Raw genomic sequence first — 20,301 nt, forward strand, 5'->3', positions numbered from 1 at the left:
TTCTTAAGTTCCTTATGTCAAGCCAGTTTGAACCGCTTCACTCAGCCTCGCTTAGAAACCTGACGAGAAAAACCCTTTTCCTAACTGCTACTGGCGACGGCGAAGAGAGTTAGCGAGATCCAGGTTATAAGCAAACATATGGGTTTTAAAGGATCACTAATGCTGTATGTTCTTTGGAGCCTACGTTCTTGGCAAAGAACAAAAACCCTTCCAACCCTTGGCCGAAGACGTTTGAAATCAAGGGTTTGACAGAGATCGTGGGACGTGAACCAGAGAGTCCTGTGCCCTGTCAGGGCTCTCAAATTCTATTTAGAAAAGACTAAGAACTGCAGAGGCCCTTCTGGTAACTTGTGGTGCTCTGTCAAGAAACCAGATCTTCCCATGTCGAAGAACGCGCTTACGTTCTTCTTGAGGGAAACTATTAAGAAGCCCATGCCACATGCAGTGATAGTGACATGAATCTTCTAAAAGTGAATGCCCACGAGGTTATGCTATGGCGACCTCGGTAGCTTTTCACAAAAATATGGCACTCAGTGACCTTTTGAGTGCCACATATTGGCGAAGCAATTCAGTGTTCGCTTTACACTACCTGCGGGAGGTGAAAGCAACATACGAACATTGCTACTCGCTAGGACCATACGTTGCTGCAGACACTGTTTTGGGGGCAGGAGATAAGCACTCATCCTACCCTTTAGTGGTTAGGTAAGTTTTTTAATATTGTGTGTTTTTGGTTGTGGGTCGACCGCCTGGGGTGGATCTCCCTTCCTTTAGTCTAGTCTAGTGGGATACCTTTGGTAGACTAGGCCAATGTGGTGTTTATTACTTCGTTGCCTCATTGTAGGTCAATGGTCTAGTCACATCGTGGTCACGCCCCAGTTGACAGATCATCTGGAGTGCACCAGCTATATAGGTCTCTATTTCGCTGGCAACTCTAGTAAAGCAGAAGCAGACTTGGGTGACAGTAATCACGAAGTCAGCTATGCTAACAGGTAAGGAACCAAGATATCAATTATCTGCATGTATATGTTTCCTCCTAAAATCTTTCATTCTGTCTCGTCCCACCACCAAAGGTGGGATTCAGCTATATATATATCTGACAGGTAAGTTTCATGAACAAAATGATATTGTAATGATACAATAAAGTTTGTTCATACTTACCTGGCAGATATATATATATTTTAAGTACCCACCCACCTCCCCTCAGGAGACAGTGGAAATAAAAAATATGAATAGAAAATGGGAATGGTTCCTGATACCCGCCTCCCAGCGGCGGGAATGGGTACTAACGACCTGACTCCCACTACGTGTGTCGTAAGTTTTTCAAATTCTGTCGGGCTTTGGAAAATATAGCTATATATATATCTGCCAGGTAAGTATGAACAAACTTTATTCTATCATTACAATATCATATTTTAAAATTTTGTGCACAATACGCACAGGCAGCAGTGTACAATCAGGCAATGTACTGTGTATGATGTTGGTCCAAGAGTGAGAGGCTAGCGGAGGTACAGCCTGATTTTTGCACATTATTTGTAAGCAAACTAAAAATATGTCTGCCAAACAACCAAATAGGTCTCCTGCTGGTAGTGCAAAAAAAAAAAAGAGGCAGTCTATCACTTTGGAGCAGAAATTGAAGATTATTAACCAGCATGAAGATGGAAAGGCAGTCATGGTTATCGCGTATGACAATCGTTTATCTCAATCAACAATATCCACCATCCATAAAGATAAGAAATATGTGATGGATGCTGTAAAGGCATCTGCTTCTGTTCATTCGACGGTTATATCAAAGAAGAGGATAGGTCCTTTGGAAGAAATGGAGCAGTTACTGGTCAAGTGGATGGAGGACCAGATACAAAAATGTATGCCACTCAGCCTCCTCACCATTCAAACAAAGGCTCACATGCTTCTTGAAGAACTTAAGAAAAAATATGATGATAACCACAACAGAAGTTTTGTAGCAAGTGCTGGATGGTTTCGTTGTTTCAAAAACTACCATAATTTTCACAGTGTGAAAATTAGTGGAGGTGCTAAATTTAAGGATGCTTTACACACAATTGTCGTTGATGAAGGGTACTTGCCAGAGCAAATCTGTAATGTCGATGAAAAAGGACTTTGTTGGAAGTGTATACGTCAACTGTCTTACATCCACAAAGAAGCAACAACGATGCCCAGGTTTAAGGCATACAAAGATTGACTGACACTTCTGCCTGGGGGAAATGTTGCTTGGTATAAACTTAGGCCATTCATGATTTATCATTCAGAAAATCTGAGGGCATTAAAATGCATCGACAAGCGCCTTGGTGGTGTAGTCGGTATGGTGTTGGCGTTCCACTTCAGTGTCCACGAGTTCAATTCTCAGGCGTTCCACTGAGGGGTTAGAGATGTGTATTTCTGGTGACAGAAATTCACTCTTGACATGGTTCGGAAGTCACTTAACCCTTAAACGCCGAAGCGGTATTTTGAAAATCTTCTCCCGTATGCCGGCGGCGTTCGTTCGTGAGTGCCGAAGCAGAATTTTTTTTTTCTTTTTTTATCACAGCACGCTTAGTTTTCAAGATTAAGAGTTCATTTTTGGCTCCTTTTTTTGTCGTTGCCTGAAGTTTAGTATGCAACCATCAGAAATGAAAAAAAAAATCATCATCATATATAAATATTGGGATATATGACAGCGCGAAAAAAATTTCATATATAATTGTATACATGGAACGCACTGTTGGAGCAAAACGGTTGTTAAAGTTAGCTAACGTTTTAGTTTTTTTAATTTTTTTTTCGTTGTATTTGTACACTAAATTGCGATCATTTTGGTATATAACACATTGTAAAACGATCAAGGCAACGCAGAGAAAATATTATCACAAAATGATGCATGAATTCGTAACGCGCGGACATAAAAAAAAATGTTTTAAAAAATTCACAATAAATTGAAATATTGTGCTAGAGACTTCCCGTTTGTTGCAAAATGACGGTAGCTTACAATTGCAGTTTTCGACCATTTCGGTCTAGTTAAAGTTGACCGAAGGACGAATTTTTTTATTTGTTGTTTATTTATATGAAAATATTCAAAACGATAAAAGCTACAACCTTGGGTTGTTTTTCTGTTTTTGTATTCTACATGAAATTGCACACATTTTCATATAAAAATAAAACTTTATGTAAGGCGGCTAATTTAAAATGGTGCAAACATTACGACAATCGAACGAAAAAATTTATGATTTTTTCGGAAGAGTTACTGCGCGGATGTAAGGAATTTTTTTTTTTTTTCATAAATTCACCATAAATCAAAATATTGTGCTAGAGACTTCCAATTAGTTGCAAAATGAAGGTAAATGATTGAATATTACTAGAATGTTAGATTTTTAGCTTACAATTGCGTTTTTTTACCATTTCGGTCGAGTCAAAGTTGACCAAAGGTTGAAATTTTGGCACTTATCGTTATTTATATGAAAATATTTCAAAACTGATAAAAGCTACAACCATGAGTTGTTTATTGTTGTATTCTACATGAAATTTCCCACATTTCCATATATAAAACTTTATGTAACGGCTAATTTAAAATGGTGCAAACATTACGACAATCGGACAAAAAAATGAATTATTTTTTCGGAAGAGTTACCGCGCGGACGTAAGGAAATTTTTTTTTTTTCATAAATTCACCATAAATCGAATTATTGTGCTAGAGACTTCCAATTTGTTGCAAAATGAAGGTAAATGATTTAATATTACTAGAATATAAGAGTTTTAGCTTACAATTGCGTTTTTAGACCATTTCGCATTTCGGTAGAGTCAAAGTTGACCGAAGATTGAAATTTTGGCACTTATCGTTATGTATATGAAAATATTTCAAAATCGATAAAAGCTACAACCATGAGTTGTTTATTGTTGTATTCTACATGAAATTGCGCACATTTTCATATATAATACTCCATGTAACGGCTAATATGAAATGGTGCAAAAATTATGTCAAAGTGACGAAAAATTATTTCTGAGATGGTGTCACTGATGGCTTTTTCTTTAGTTGCGAGGAGAAAGAAAATTCGCGCTTGCGCACCTGGTTAACGATTTTAAACAAAACAACGCCTTGATCCATGAGCTCCCAGCAACCCCCAAGGCGCGTGATTCAAAAGTTTTTGCCTAGTAGGCCTATAACTATTTTTCTGCGAATTTAAAAAAAAAAAATTTTTATATCGACATACATACGTCCAATCGGCACCCAACAGACAATTTATATCGACGTTTAATACGTCCAATCGGCGTTAAAGGGTTAAAGCTGTTGGGCCCTTTGCTGAATAACCATTGCTTCCATGCAACGTGAAACACCATACAAACAAGACAAGCATGCGCTTCCTGTGCATTACCATCATAATAAAAAAAGCATGGATGACTGCAATGCTGTTCGATGACTGGTTTGTTCATTGCTTCATCCCGAAGTGAAAGATTATTGTAGGAAAAACAACATCCCTTTCAAATTCTGCTGATTTTCGACAATGCTCCTAGCCACCTCCAGCACATCAGAGATATTAACGAGAACAAAATTTGTGTTCCTGCCACCAAACACAACTTCTCTCATACACCCATATATCAGGATGCTGTGGCTACATTCAGGGCGTATTATCTTTGGAAACACTTTTGCTCAGGTTGTTCAGGCTACTCCATTATGAATATTGGAAATGTGGCTGGGTATAAACTTTGAGTGAACTGTTATGATTGATAACTGAAAGAGAGAATGAATGGGATTTCTGGTTAGGTAGGTTGTATCAGTTTATTGTAACGTGTCATTGCATAAAAGCACTGGCATATTTCCAAATGAGTATAGTGTAGTATGTATTATGAATTTATGAGCGATTTGTAAAGACAAGATTAAGTTTTAAGTGAGGAGGAACAAGAGATGTGGACGCAAACTAACAAAAGATTTAAGTAATATAGGGTTGAGGATAAAGTGTTAAAGTAATTGAAAAGGTAGACTAACAGTAAGTAAAATGCGTGACAAATATGAAGGACCATTAGTGGTAAGAACTGTTTGGTCAAATGAGTTGAGTTATATACATACTGGAGTATGAAATGAAAAAAGGAGAAAAAGGGAGAGGGATTTTGAGAGGAGACTTCTATTGGGCAAAGTATCTGTGGTAGTGGCTTCCACTTGCCCTTGTGCTATACCGACACCCTATAAGGGTGAGCGAGCTGGGGGTAGTAACTCCAGCATTCCATATGGCTTTTTTCTCTGGTATATTTAGCATTTATTTATACCTAGAAATGTGTGCTATAGGAACATTTCACCGGCTGACACAGGTCGAACCCAGAAAGAGGAAATAGTAGCACATCATAACCAGTTGAGGAGGTGGAGAATCCCCAGAACATTTAAAAATAGATCCCATAATAGAAATCTTGGCAACACAGGAAAGTAGGTAATTTGTAGAGGAAGAAGATAGTTTCTGGGGAAATAAACAAGTGGTGATGGTCACAAAAAGGAAGAAATGTTGGAGAAAGGGAAAATCTGCAAAAGAATCAGAGAATGAAATTGAAGAGAACACTTTTGCCTAGCTATTTGGTGAAAATTGCCGATCCAATGCTCTCTCTCTCTCTCTCTCTCTCTCTCTCTCTCTCTCTCTCTCTCTCTCTCTCTCTCTCTCTCTCTCTGTGTAATTGGCTGTACATACAAGCAGTCCCCGGTTATCGGCAGGGGACCCGTTCCAGTGGGTGCCATCAAGTCAAGCGAAAACCGCCATTAACCGAAACTCAGTGATTAATAGCATGCCATAAACATCCTTATGGCGCCGATAACCAGAACTCATCTCATTACGGTGCCATAAATGCTGATTTTATGGCACTGGACAAACGCCCATAAAACTGGATTGTCGATAACAGTCTGCCAGTACCAGGGACTACCTGTATATATTTTCTTTGGTAAAATGTTTAAGAAAATTATAATAATATAATCTCAAAGATTAATACTGTAGTAGAAAAGTAATTTAAGGTATATTTGAATTAGGATGTTATTCAAGGTGCAGTGAACCCAGTGAACCGCCAGTATTCACAGAATCTGGATTCAAGGATTTCTCTCTGGAACATCTACTGTGGAACCTCGGTTTTCATACATAAACCATTCCAGAACCTCCAATGAAAACTGAAATGTACGAACATGGAAACAATAATTCCCATAAGGAATAATGTAAATACAATTACAGGCAATCCCCGGTTATCAATGGGGTTCCATTCTTGGGGGGTGTGCTGATAAGCGAAAGTTGCCATATACCAAAACTCTGCAATTTATGGCGCCAATAGCCAGAGCTCTGCCCATTGTGGCGCCGATAGCCAGAGCTCTGCCCATTATGGCGCCATAAATCACCAGTTTTATGGCACTAGACAAGCCCCATTAAACTGGATTGCCGGTAACCAAGTCCGCTGATAACCGGCGACTGCCTGTAATGCGTTGCAGACCCCCAAAAATGTTAACAAAAAAATACATATTTTAGGGAATAAACACAGTTTTACATACAGAAAACAATGAGAAATAGATATAAATGACTAATTAAATTAATAAATGAACATTTATCATCACTCTTACCTTTATGGAAAACACTTGTTAGCTTATGGCAGACGGAGAGGAGGGGAGAGGGAGGAGGAGAGGTTATGGTTTGGAAGGGGAATCTCCCTCCAGAAGGACTTCAGGTATCAAGGACCTATCTGAGGTTACTTTTCTTTGTTTTTTACTGGCACTAGGACCAGCTTGAGAGTTGGACCCCTGTCACACAACAAAACTGTCCAGTCATTTATCTCTGGCATTTCTTTAAAATTTGCCTAAAGTTAAACACCGCATTGTCATTGAACATGTTGGAGACACAGATTACAACTTCTTTGTTGGGATGATAATTCGCCACAAATTTTTTTTTTCATCATTCCACTTTGCAAACAACTCCTTAATCCCTGAAGTAGGCATATTATGTATGCCTATTCATTTTCTGTTTTTCAAACCAGCCTCTGCTGGCCTTAAATTCACAAACAACAGCACTTGCTGTAGGCATTTTCTCACTGAGATCGGCGTGCAACTTCCTCCAACACTTTGCTTAAAGTTCTTTCTGAAATTTTATAGTGTTTCTCGCCATTTTTATACAAGGGCTTGCACTTAGAACTTTCTTTGGCCTCATAATGACTTATTTATCAGTTGCACTGGACTAAAAAAGCACAAAAGCAGAATGGGTCATGAAAGAAGATGGGACGATTTGTTTGGGCACTTGATACGGGGCCCAGTCACGCGCTGGACTCCGGATGGAGCATTTCCCAGTGCACGAAAACCGAGGAATTGTACGATAACCGAGACAATATTTTGTAGAAAAAAAAGTCTATGAAAACCGAAATGTACGAAGAGAGGCGTATTTTTCTATGAGAAATATCGACAAATTCCTGTTTTTTTATCAATTTCATCATAAAATGCACTTTTTGTGATAAAACTTAAAAAATCCAGGTATAAACATTTTTAAATGGGTTTTAGCTATTCACAGGGGGACGGGGGGCTCTGGTACACATCCCCGCAAATACAGGGGAACACTGTATATATTTGGTATTTGAACTTTCAAGATAGGCAGGTATAAGCTTTTTAGACGGGGTTCTGATGCGCATCCCCGCGAATATGGGGGGTCCACTGTAGTAATTATTAAATCAGCTAATTCTGGAGGTTCAATGACTTATAATAATTCAGTCCAAAAAGAAATTGAATAACCTGACAAGAGTTAGCCTAGCGCACACTATGGTACAGTCTCCTCTCAATTAACATGAGGGTTACGTTCCTGGAGAGCGCTCGTTAATTAAAAACGCATTATCTAAACATATTTTTCCCATTAGAAATAACAGTAATAAGGGGGGTACGTTCCTGGACTTGGGGAACTCTGTACTATATTATTAATATAATACTTTGTAGATCAGACACAAAGGAAAAACAGAACAAAATCTTTTGCTTTATTAATAAATGAACAGTCTTTTGCTTTTTTAATTAATACAGTACACAAGGTATTTCACTTTATTAATAAATACATACAGTGCACTGTGCTATGTCTTTGTTTGCATCGACGGCCGTCGTCTGCAGCACTGAAACACGGGTGATTTGAAAACAATGCTCGGGCACCAATTTGCATTACAGTGTTTCCCCTGTATTCGTGGGGAATGTGTACCAGACACCCCCACGAATAGTTAAAACCACCACAAAAAATGCTTACAACTGCCTATCTTGAAAGTTCAGATACCAAATGTATACTTTAAATAACATCCTACTTCAAATACTAAAACTTAAAATTAACCAACCTATTTATTACTGTATTAATCTTTGAGGTTATATTATTAATATCATTTCAAAGTCATCTTAAACATTTTACCATTAAAAATATATACCTACAGCCAATAACAGAGAGAGAGGGGGACTCCATTGAATGGCATCATCATATATCTGACCATCAAAAGTAAAATTATGAATTATTTCTGAGACAGAGAGAATAATGGAGAGAGAGAGAGAGAGAGAGAGAGAGAGAATAACTCTTAGACTCCGATCCTTCCCCTTCCGCCAGTTCATATATCAAACTCTCATGTCCTCCCCCGCCCACCCCCCCACCTCCCTCCAAGTGGATAAAAACGGTGCTGGGAATTGCATCTTTTTTTTATTAGTTCTTTATTAATACCAGTATAACCCTTTGACTTCCACGAACACAATTCCGTTCCTAGACCCTTGGTCGTTTTGTTCCAATTGTTCGGGACTCGGAGCTAATTTTCCCCATAAGGTTTAATGGGAATAATATTAATTTGGGTTCTCGACCCCTACAACCAAATATATATGTATATTTTGCCTTATTTTACACAGATAATGTAAAGTCAGTGTAAAAACCTTAATATATCTAATAATATAATTTAAAATGGTAAACTAACACTATAAAAAACGTTTGTAAAGTGAACACTTACTATGAACTGGCGAGACTTCTGGCTTGACGGACAAGAGAAGAGGAGGGTGGTGGGTGGGGAGGAGGTTATTGTGCGGAAGGAGACCCTCCCCCATCCAGGTCGGGGAGATCTCGTTCCGGAGATTCAACTCTTCTAGGTTTTTTTGGTGAACGTTTAATCACAAACTTATCCAATGTCTGTTGCCTTTTCCTTCCTTGCATAACTTTTCTGAAATGGCTCATTAAATTTTCATTGAGCATATTCACGATCCTGTTCATAACAATTTTGTCCGATGATACAATTCAAGGAAGCACTTGACATCATTCCCACTTTTCCAATGTGGCTTTTTATCACATCACTGCTGACATCTGTAACTTCCTCCCCAGCCTCCGTCTTCGTCAGTTGATTGCTCCCAGAGCAAGTTGCTCCTGCTGCTCTTTGTGGAGTTGAACAGTTCGTCCGCAGTCAATCTTCTGAATGTTCAGCGACCAATTCTTCAACATCTTCGTCGTTGACTTGTAGACCCATACTGTTGCCCATGACACAATTTCTTGCACAATCTCTGCATCGAAGCCCTCAAAGTCACGGACAGTTACGCACTGGGGCCAACCGTTTCCGCCACGCAGAATTTAATGTGCGGTACGTAACTCTGATAACACTTGCCGAGCTTTCTCGCAGATGATCGGCTCGTTTACACTATCACCTGCCATCTGTTTCTCATGTACCCACTTCAAATTATTTTTTTTCTGCCTCTTCGAGGGTTTGCGATCTCATCTTGGTTAGTACTGTCCACTCCCTTCGCAACATTTGCTTCTTTAATGGCATCCTTGTTTTTCAAAATTGTCGAAATTGTCGACTTGGCCATCTTGTACTCACTTGCGATATCGGTCACGCGAACACCACGTTCAAACTTTTCTATAATTTCTTTCTTTATTTCATGGTTATTCTTCCTCTGCACCCTCTTCTCACCATCACTCTTCACTTTCTTACTTTCACCACCACTCTTCACTTTCTTATGGGCCCATTATGAAGAAAATCACAAGTTTTAGCGCAAAAAATGCTAAGCGAATTGACGAACGTCTTGTACACAATGAGATGAGACAAAGAGCGATGCGTGGGTGACGCCGTGCGTGGGCGGCTGGAGGATGGCTGTTCCCATGGCAACTCAAACGCTCTCACGTGTGCTGGGCGATTTCGCGCATTTTTCAAATGTTTGTGTCTAAAATTAGTTTGTGAAACAAGTGAATTGTTATTTTCCAGAAAGTTTCCAGCATTTTTCAAATGTTCATGTCTCAAAATTAGTTCATGACCCAAACAGAATTTTTATTTTTCCGCATTTTTTTTTGTTCGTATCTCAAAGTTAGTTCGTAGGTCAAGGGTGAAATTTTACCTATAATTTTGTGGTCTGGGATCGAGTTGTACGTGGGTCAATGCGTTCGTGAGTCAAGGGTCTACTGTATTTGAAAATTAGTTTTAAGGTAAATCATTTTATTTATACTACAAACAAATAAACATATGTAAGAGAGAGAGAGAGAGAGTTGTTGTTATTGTTTAATCTCATTAAAATTAAATATTATATTTGAAAACTAGTACAGTATATTATTATTTTACCATAAAAATGTAATAATGCCCTTAGGATATACTTATACACACACTTCCAGCCCAAACAGAGGCAAGAGTTACCACTATGTCATACGTGTCATCTCTTGTGTGGCAAAAGAGAGAGAGAGAGAGAGAGAGCAGAGAGAGAGAGAGAGAGAGATGAGAGAGAGAGAGAGATGAGAGAGAGAGAGAGAGAGAGAGGGATATCCATCTAATTTTTTTTTAGATACTAATGTGATGAAAACTCTTTGTTTATGGGCTAATGAGAGAGCTGCATTATTTTTTCAAGAAAATCCCCAGAAAAAAGGGAATATTCATGGGTTGATATGGCAAGAGGTAAAAGTAAATGCTATATATACATAAAGTATATGTGTGTATCATACATAATATACAGCGGTCGTCCCCGGGTTACGACGGGGTTCCGTTCTTAAGACGCGTCGTAACCCGAAAATCGTCGTAAGCCAACGGAACGACGTTCTTGAAAACATGTCCACCGGGAAAATTTCACTACTAATTTGCAATTTTTTCTTAGGGCCGTATCTCTAAAATTATCACTAATTTACTTTTTTTCATGTGCAACACTGTGTATTCACAAATTACTGTATATTTTCATTAAAATACAAGAGAGAGAGAGAGAGAGAGAGAGAGAGAGAGAGAGAGAGAGAGAGAGAGAGAGAGAGAGAGAGAGAATAACTCCTTACGGTTTTCAATAGATTGAAATGAATGTCTGTAGGCAACTTTTTCCCCCTCCCATAAATAAATACATATATTTCTCCAGAGAAGAGAGAACGAGAGGACTGTGCAATTATGTTTGTCTGTCTATCATTTCTTTTGCTGAGAGCGAGAGAGATAAAAGGAAGAAATAGAAACACCAAATGTATGACAAGTATCTTGTGGAGAGGAAGAGAGAGAGAGAGAGAAAGAGAAGAGAGAGAGAGAGATGAGAGAGAGAGAGAGAGAGGATGGGAGAGAGAGAGAGAGAGAGAGTTGTCCTTACAGTATTTAAAAGAGAGAAATGGAATGATTATTGTATTTAAAATACTCAGATATGAATTTTTGTACTTATAGTACATATTATTATTGGAAAATATTAATGATAAACTATTACATACACGTCCATGAAAATGATCTCATCTCAGTAAGAGTGAGAGAGAGAGAGAGAGAGAGAGAAAATTACATAAAACCATTAAATTCGTTGACCATTGTATGGCATTGTTAAGCTCGAGTGTCACTCGAGTTGAGGTGGGGAAATTGATACAGAAAAAGACAAAGGGAAGAATTTTCTTTTGAAATTAGTTATCGTATTATTACTACTTCTATTATTATTATTATTATTTGAAAATATAATAAACACGTGCATCTACCATAAAAATTCTCTCATCTCAGTAAGAAAGAGGAATTATCCTTACAAGTGAAATGGAAAGGTCATTTTCATCTCTTTAAAATACGACCATTATGAATTTTGTAATTAAAGTTTTATTATTATTATTATTATTAAATAACTGAAATTATCAATAAACATTTTACATACTAGTACCATAAAAATATTCTTTCATCTCGGTAAAGAGAGAGAGAGAGAGAGAGAGAGAGAGAGAGAGAGAGAGAGAGAGAGAGAGAGAGAGTGTGTTTATCTCTCTCTGTTCTCTCAAAATACTTATAACGCTTCCAGCGAAAGAGAGGGAGGGAGTTAACACTATGATCCATTATTATCTTGTGTGGCAAAAGAGAGAGAGAGATAGAGAGAGAGAAGAGAGAGAGAGAGAGAGTTAACCTTAATTAAAAGTGACATGGATAGATTAGTACGTATTGTATTTCTTTAAAATACTATCACATATGATTTTGTAATTACAGTTATTATTATTATTATTATTTGAAAGTATTAAAAACAAATAGTACAAGTACATAAAAAATCTCGAGTCTCAGTAAATGAGAGAGAGAGAGAGAGAGAGAGAGAGAGAGAGAGAGAGAGAGAGAGAGAGAGAGAGAGAGAGAGAGAGAGAGAGAGAGAGAGGGGGGAAAATGTCAGGACCAGTGATTGCAACACTGAGCAGCTCTTCCCCCAAATTTTCCCCCCTCCTGCCTGTCACAACCCCAAATTTTCCCCCTCCTGCCTGTCACACCCCAAATTTTCCCCCTCCTGCCTGTCACACCCCAAATTTTCCCCCTCCGGCTGGCTGTCAGAACTTGAGAATATATCTGACAGTTTTAGTACCTGAATCTGGAGAAAAGGTTACTGAAAGTTACTTGAAGAAGACTGGGGTTTCCTTCATTCTTCCTATAATTTTTTAAATATAAGCTAAAATCTTACTAATTCACAATGTATTTTTCTTTAATGAATTGATATTATTGCTGTATAAATTAATATTAATATTTGAAAATAGTAAATCATTTATTTATCATACTAAAAAACATACATCTTTGTAGTATAGAGAGAGGAGAGAGAGAGAATTATAGTGATTATTTTCGTTGGAAAATACAGAGAGAGAGAGAGAGAGAGAGAGGAGAGAGAGAGAGAGAGAGAGAGAGTAGAGACTGTGCTAAACTATAAAGGATTCTTATCTTTGTCATAGTATGTGTTTTTTAAAAAAGCATCGTAAACGTTTTGGAGCGTCGGAAGCGTCAGCGTCGTAACCTCGGAACAAGCGTCATAACCCAGGGCGGATTTTTCAATGAATATTTAAGAAAAAGCGTCGTAACCTCGGAACGTCGTAAGCCGGACCCGTCGTAACCCTGGGGACGCCTGTATATACATGTATATATGACTTCACATTCATTTCCATTAATATAAAAAACAGAATACATGTTAGCATAACCTTTTCTTTTAGGGTTAAATGGACTCTAGGGTAAGTTGGGAAAATGCGGGATGCAGAATCTTGCCAATTATGTCATGTGGTACCAAAGGGGTTAATGGAACTATTGCTCAATGGCTTCGGTATTGGCTCTAGTATAGAAGTCATCCTTTCCCTTCTGCAGTCCTTTGCACTACAAAGACCTGCTCTCAAAAGGTTCCAATTACTTGGTCCTCGAACAAGGTGCGGAGACTTTGATCAGTCCCCCTCTCAATTCAGCAGACCTAATACGTACAACCACAATTGGCGATCTTCTTGTTTGCTTTAGCATCAAGAGCTTGTGCAGGCAGTCCCCAGTTATCAGCGGGTGTTCCGTTCCTGGGTGTGTGCCGATAAGTGAAACCACCATCAACCAAAACTGTAATTTATGGTGCCATAATGGCACTTTTGGCACTGATAACCGGTTATCGGCACCATAAGCACCCTTATTGTGTGCCATAAGAACCCTCATGGCGCCGATAACTGGAACTCGGCCCATTATGGCGCCATAAATTTCCGATTTTATGGCGCTAGAAAAACCCCATAAAACCAGATCGCCGATAAACTGGGACTGCCTGTATTAGCAAACTGGGCTCTCTTAGACGGGGACGATGCAGCATGCAAATGGCTGACCTTCAATTATTATACATATTGTCCTCTGGCCTGTCATTCCTGGCCAAGAATAAGAATCCTTTAAGAAGGAAGTCTGTTGTAACTACTAAACTAAATGTAGCAGACAAAACATTATTCCCAGTTCAGGCACTTAATACCAAGAGGTCACGGCAAACATTCCAGAAGGTCCGTTTTTTCGATACTTTAGCAACATTATTGCCAGTACCTCGTACAAATTTTATTATAGGTAGTTCTTGATTATCAGCAGGAGTTCCGTTCAGACAGCTTAATGATAAATAAAAATTGCTGATAACCGAAAATCACCTCATTGCTTATCAGTGCCAATAATGGGATTAGGGTAAGGGATCATCCTGCATTGATGAACAGAAAGTAATGGCTTCTTGGTCTGTTTCTGGTCGTATGTAAACAATATAATGGCGCATATGCACATAGCCACTTCTTGCAGGTTTTGATGTAGGTAAACTGGATTCAGCATTCACTGAGGATAAGAGAAAGTGCCCTCTTATCCTGAGTCTATTTATACTAAATCACGTCATAATATGTTTATCATTACAACACAATACCCGGCCACATATCAGCCAAAAGAGGATTCTTTGACATTAGTCGGGTCACCATGGAGCTCTAATTAGACTATGGGAATGCTAACTCCATGAGGACAACAGCGACTACCAAAAATATGTTATTCCTACGTCAAAACCTGTTTTTAAAGATCAGCAAGTCACTTTTTGAGACTTTAAAGAATTGTCTAAATATTTGTTTTTGAGTGGGTTATGGAAATTGGAGCAAGATAAAGATAGAGAAGTTTGAGAGCCAAGTAGGAAGAAACCAAAAAGAGAAAATTAACAGTAAAAGGCAGTAGTTCAGAAATGTAGAAAGGTAAAGTAGTGCTATAATAATGAAGGAATTTATTAATCTGGATTTGCAGTATGAGAAGAAAATTTAACTCCTCCGTTATGATACCAGTACACTTTTTAATTTTTTGGTCTTTTGTTTATACAAAGGTTTTAGGCCTACAGGGGAAATACAAAGAAGCGGTTGTTGAACTAAAAAGGGCTCTAGAATTGGAACCGGAAGCTCGACCCATCCACCAGGAGCTGGCCAGAGTACGAGAAAAGATGCGGGTGGAAGGAGAATCAGAAAAGAGCCTCTATAGGAAAATGCTTGGCCTGAGGAACCAGAGCCCTGAGGAAGAAACAAGATACCCTGTCCTCAAAGGTGTAAGTATACAAGATTGTCTGTAGTTGATTTGGTTGGAATCGCATAATTTCCTCAGTATATCTTCAATAAAATCTTTTTATTTTTGAAAAGGGAAGCTACACATTACTGCCCAAAATGAAGTTAAGGGGATACTATGATATAGAATCTAATGAATGAACCACTGTTTTATTTCAGTATCACTTCAAGACATGGCTCATGGTATTCTTCCCTCTCCTCTTTGCTCTTCTAGCATACAGATACAGAAAGGAAGCTCTGCAGTTGTTCCAGTGACATACCTAGTGGATGTTAGGTTTTTACTATATTTCACATGCAATAAATATATATTCTGTAAATATTTTTGTAAAAACTTACTATGATCATAACTAGCAAGCTAAAGTATAGATATTCATGTACTCTATTGTCACTAAATGGTAGTACAGAACAGTATTCAAAATATTTATAACTGGAAATGTTAGGTATACAAATATTTACCATAAAGCAGTATTTATTTGAGGGGTTCCTAGGGTTATGTATATTGCTCTTCATTTGAAAATGGTGAATGGAAATGAGTGGGAAAGGGTGAGAGCAAAGTAAAAGTCAAGATGAACAACTTTGGTTTTTACTATTTTTTACATGGTCTACAATTATGCAAAGTTCCCTGAAATTAGGTTGACAGCCAAATTAATTTTTTATGGTTATAACTTAAGTTATAGTAAATTCTTAATTACTGTTAAGCATTTTAAGTTATTCTGTTTTTTCAAGATAGTAGTACAGTACAACTGTATTAGAGTGGGAACATGAGGTACTTCAGCTTGTTCATCGCGTTATAAGTTACAGTATCCAAACGTAATATACTTTACATTCACCTGCAAAGAGCCATAAATACCTTATATCTTTGAAGATGTAGCAGCTAAACATGTGCTCTCTACTCATAGAATAACAACAACAAGGAAGAATTATTTTTACTTATTTATTGGCATACTGACACACTGCATAGATGACTCTCAGTATGTTAAAATAGTTTTTCGACTCTAGTCGCTGTCTCGTCCTCAAGGAGTTACCTTTTCCATGGTCTATCTTGAGCTCCATTTTCACAAGACTAATGCTAAAGAGTTCTCTTTTAGCTGGTCTTGTGACCAGGTATTGTGTCGTAATTATAAACATTATAATGTGATAGTGTATAAATGGACTTAGGATAAGAAGGCACTTTCTGTTATCCTCAGCAAATGCTAAATCCAGTATACCTATGTCTAAAACCAGCAAGAAGTGGCTATGCGTCATATTGTTTACATATAACCAATTGCAGACCAAGAGGTCATTACTTTCTGTTGTGTTTTTCGTCAGTAAAGTGGGAGGGTTTTGAGAACACAACAGTGACTACCAAAAGCAGATTTTTCTTACGTCAAAACCTGTTTTTTGATAGTGTAGTTGCTGTCTTGTCCTCAAGGAGTTTTACAAAGAAATTGACAGGTGACGAAAAGCTATAGAATTTTAATCCCAACAACTCAAAAACAGTTCTGGGCCAGGGTCAAGCCACAAGTTTTAAGGCTGCATTCTTTATTCCAAATACTTTTAGGTTTGGTAGCAAAGAACAAGAAACGAAGTGCGTACTTAAGTTTTTAGAGTGAAGTTCTGTGGTGACTTCCCTAAGCATACTCCGTATGATTGCAAGACCAGCTAAAAGAGAATTCTTTGACATTAGTTTGGTCACCATGAAGCTCTGGATAGACCATGGAAAAAGTAAATCTTTGAGGATTCAACAGTGACTACCAAAAATAGGCTTCTCCTACATCAAAACCTGTATTTTGTGTGCAATGAAAGTCTTGCCATTCAGGTCATTTCATAAATTTTCTCACTAATTACTGACTATTGGATGACTTGAAAAAAATTCTGTCATTATTCTTCTTGTAAATGGTATTTTTCAACTGTCCAAAAATTATAGTCTGAACTTTTATTATACGTATAAAGCTCAGTTGACTCTGATAAGGTTTTACCATGATGTAGTTGGTTTTTTATGATGTCAGTGGATTTATGTAATTTCTTTCCTTAAACCTGTATGGAGATAGTAATTGACAGTCTCTGTTCCCATGTACAGTAATCCATTGCAAATATTTGACACGTCATTAGCACAAACATTGTTGAATATTTTATTTCATTAGCATATGAATTAATTGCCTTGGCCAGTAAGTTTACTACAGTTGCAAAGGCCCTATACAAACTCGGTACTACGTATAAGGCTGTGTAGATGCAGAAGGAAATTACAGCTCAATTTAAATGATTGCTGGTACGTTACCAGGAGTAAACCTGTAGCATTTGGTGCTTATCCAGATATATTTTTTATTTTTGTTTCATCTTTTGACATTAATGCATAAATAGCTTTTTTTTTTTTTTTTTTTGCCAAGGATTAGGTTTTTGAACCCGACAAGGAATTGCTTTTCATTTATGCATGTCCCAGCTACCCAAGCATATCAATCTGTACTTCTGTAATCTCTTAACAGAGTTCATAAACCCAATTTACTGAATAGCACATGTTAGAAATGATAAAAATATATATTTAAGACAAAGGAATTGAAATTTTTATAAACTAACTTTGGCACCAAACCCTGTGACCAGAAAACCTCTAATTATTACTCAGGAGTAACTGTGCAATGTTGGAAGACCACTGCACAAAGCCGTAATTTTATTTTAGTATGTAATTACTACCTAGTATACCATTGATGAAAAATAATTATACTCTATTCAGTTGGGCTTGCTAATTGATCTACCTTAGTTGATTTTATATAGATTGTTTTGTGTTATCATCATATAGCAACAAAGGAAAACACTCAACTTTGATTTTCTGATGAAAATGAATATATCCACAGCTTTGGTATGATAACAATATTTATAAGTACCCATTAACTTGTTTGAGATTTTGGAAATATCTATCAAAGGAAAACTAAATTTAAATATATTTGCTAAATAACCTATTGAAAGAAGATTTTCCTAAGCTTGTTTATCAATTATTAATTTGGATTGGTGAGAAATTATGCATCCAGTCAATTTCTGTATTCACTGTAGATGAAAAGGTAAACAAGGATCATAACTTCTGTTTGTTAGATTATTTCTCTGCAATCTACTGAGACATCTCTACTGCATATTAAAGTTTTCTGCTTTCATTAATATTAATGTCATGGTCCTATATGGTAGGGTAACTGCTGTTTCACCATGTGCAAACTCCTTATTCAGATCTATTTTCATTTTGTTAGCAGGTTGTTTTTGCCTGTTTTATGCTTGCAAGTGTGTGCCAATTTAAAAATGGTTTTGAAGCTATTAGAGTAGTTATGCAAAGGTAAATATATTTCCAGTTAGTAGCCTCATGTTAGCCATACATTAAACTGTGAGGGGAAAAACAGTACTGTAATACTGTTTCATTTTTAATTCAGGAATTTTTTCCTGCTCTCTCTCTCTCTCTCTCTCTCTCTCTCTCTCTCTCTCGCTCTATCTCATATCTCTCTCTCTCTCTCTCTCTCTCTCTCTGCAGTTCAAATACAGAAACAAGGAAACTGTGCTGCAGCTCTTCACATTAATAGTTTGACCCCATCTTGAGTATGCAGTACAGTTTTGGTCACCAACACTAAGAAAAGACATAAATAGATTAAGGAGTACAAGCAAGAGCCACAAAGTTAATTCCAACCATCAGGCAAATAGGTTACCGAAGAAGACTAGAGAGCCTGAACATGTATGGCTTAGAGACACTACAATTGCGAGGACAACTAATATAAACATTTAAAATACTGAAAGGCATAACAAAAGTAGACAGTAACCTATTTACATTAAACGAAAACCAAACAAGAAATAATGGATGGAAACTAGAACCGAAGCGATACAACACATCCCATTGTGGGAACTTCTTTACGTACAAGATATATGACACGTGGAATAAACTTGCCACCAGAAGTTGTAAACAGCAACAGTGTAGAAGATTTTAAAAGAAAGCTAGACAAAATCATTAGGACACTGTGCATGCACAGTAAAACCTGCTCCTACAGATAAGTGAGCGCACAATGTCTCCTCGGATGAACTAATAAGTCTTTGAGACATCCTAATCCTTGTTACTCTTTGTAACTCTACTCTTCTCTCTATCTCTCTCTTCTCTCTCTCTTCTCTCTCTCTCTCTCTCTCTCTCTCTCTCTCTCTCTCTCTCTCTCTCTCTCTCTCTCTAAGGATGACTGATTTTCTGTTTTTAATTATTATCATTCCAGTCAATTTTATCAATGTATATTATATTTGCATAATTTTTTAAAGAATTTTTTTGCATAAATTAATAATAGATGGGATACGTATATTCTTTAGTACTTTTCAGTACCCTTAACACTTTTATAGCTTAAGTTATGAAGGTAACTACAATAATTCTCTCTCTCTCTCTCTCTCTCTCTCTCTCTTCCTTCTTCTCTCTATCTCTCAATCTCTTCTCTCCCTCTCTCTCCATCTGTCTGGCTCTCCATCTCTCTTCTTCTCTCTCTCTCTCTCTCTCGAGTATTGCACAATAGTGTGCTATGTTACATTATTTTATAAATAAGTTTTTCCTCTTTATAAGTAGCATTTGCAATGCTCTGTGGTATATATCTATGGTATAAGAAAAAACTGTGTGAGCCTAATAGTGTGCTATGTTACATTATTTTATAGATTAGATTTTTTTTTTTTTTTAAGTATCATTTGTAATTCTCTGTGGGTGTATATACATATAAGAAAAAAACAATGTGAGCTTTTACACAGTTTTCTGTATTTTTTCTCATTTTCTGATTTTGATTTATCTGTCTAGTACAACATAAGCTATATTATATTGTGTATGATGACATATATTTCATTGTTAGGAAGAAAGTAATCACTCAGTTTTTATAGGATCACCAGAGCTATTTGAATACACTATAATATATTCATGAACAAAAGCATTCGTGTGAAGTGAAGGCCAGCTGTGGTTTATTCTGTGCACAGTGTAAACCTTGCAGCTCCATTTCTTGTGCTGTATACAAGTTCAGTATTAAAGGATGTCATATTTCTTGATGTAATGCAGGAAAAGGTAAGTGGCCAAATTTAGTACCTTTAGCTTTGAAGACAAAGGAAGATGATGAATTTA

The 20,301-nt window shown here is 37.3% G+C and overlaps 1 protein-coding gene across 2 annotated transcripts in view; it reads left to right on the plus strand.

Annotated features, from left to right (window-relative positions):
* Positions 1-18,663, plus strand: part of LOC135224479 (peptidyl-prolyl cis-trans isomerase FKBP8-like) — a 150,042-nt gene extending 131,379 nt beyond the window's left edge. For both annotated transcript variants that reach the window (XM_064263485.1, XM_064263484.1), the window contains exons 8-9: positions 14,987-15,202; positions 15,378-18,663. In XM_064263485.1, the coding sequence (XP_064119555.1) occupies positions 14,987-15,202; positions 15,378-15,473 (312 nt within the window). In that variant the 3' untranslated portion in view covers positions 15,474-18,663. The remainder of the gene's footprint in view (positions 1-14,986; positions 15,203-15,377) is intronic.
* Positions 18,664-20,301: the final 1,638 nt, after the last annotated feature.

This window comes from Macrobrachium nipponense, chromosome 12 (assembly GCF_015104395.2).
Source record: "Macrobrachium nipponense isolate FS-2020 chromosome 12, ASM1510439v2, whole genome shotgun sequence".
In the NCBI taxonomy this organism is placed as follows: Eukaryota; Metazoa; Arthropoda; class Malacostraca; order Decapoda; family Palaemonidae; genus Macrobrachium; species Macrobrachium nipponense.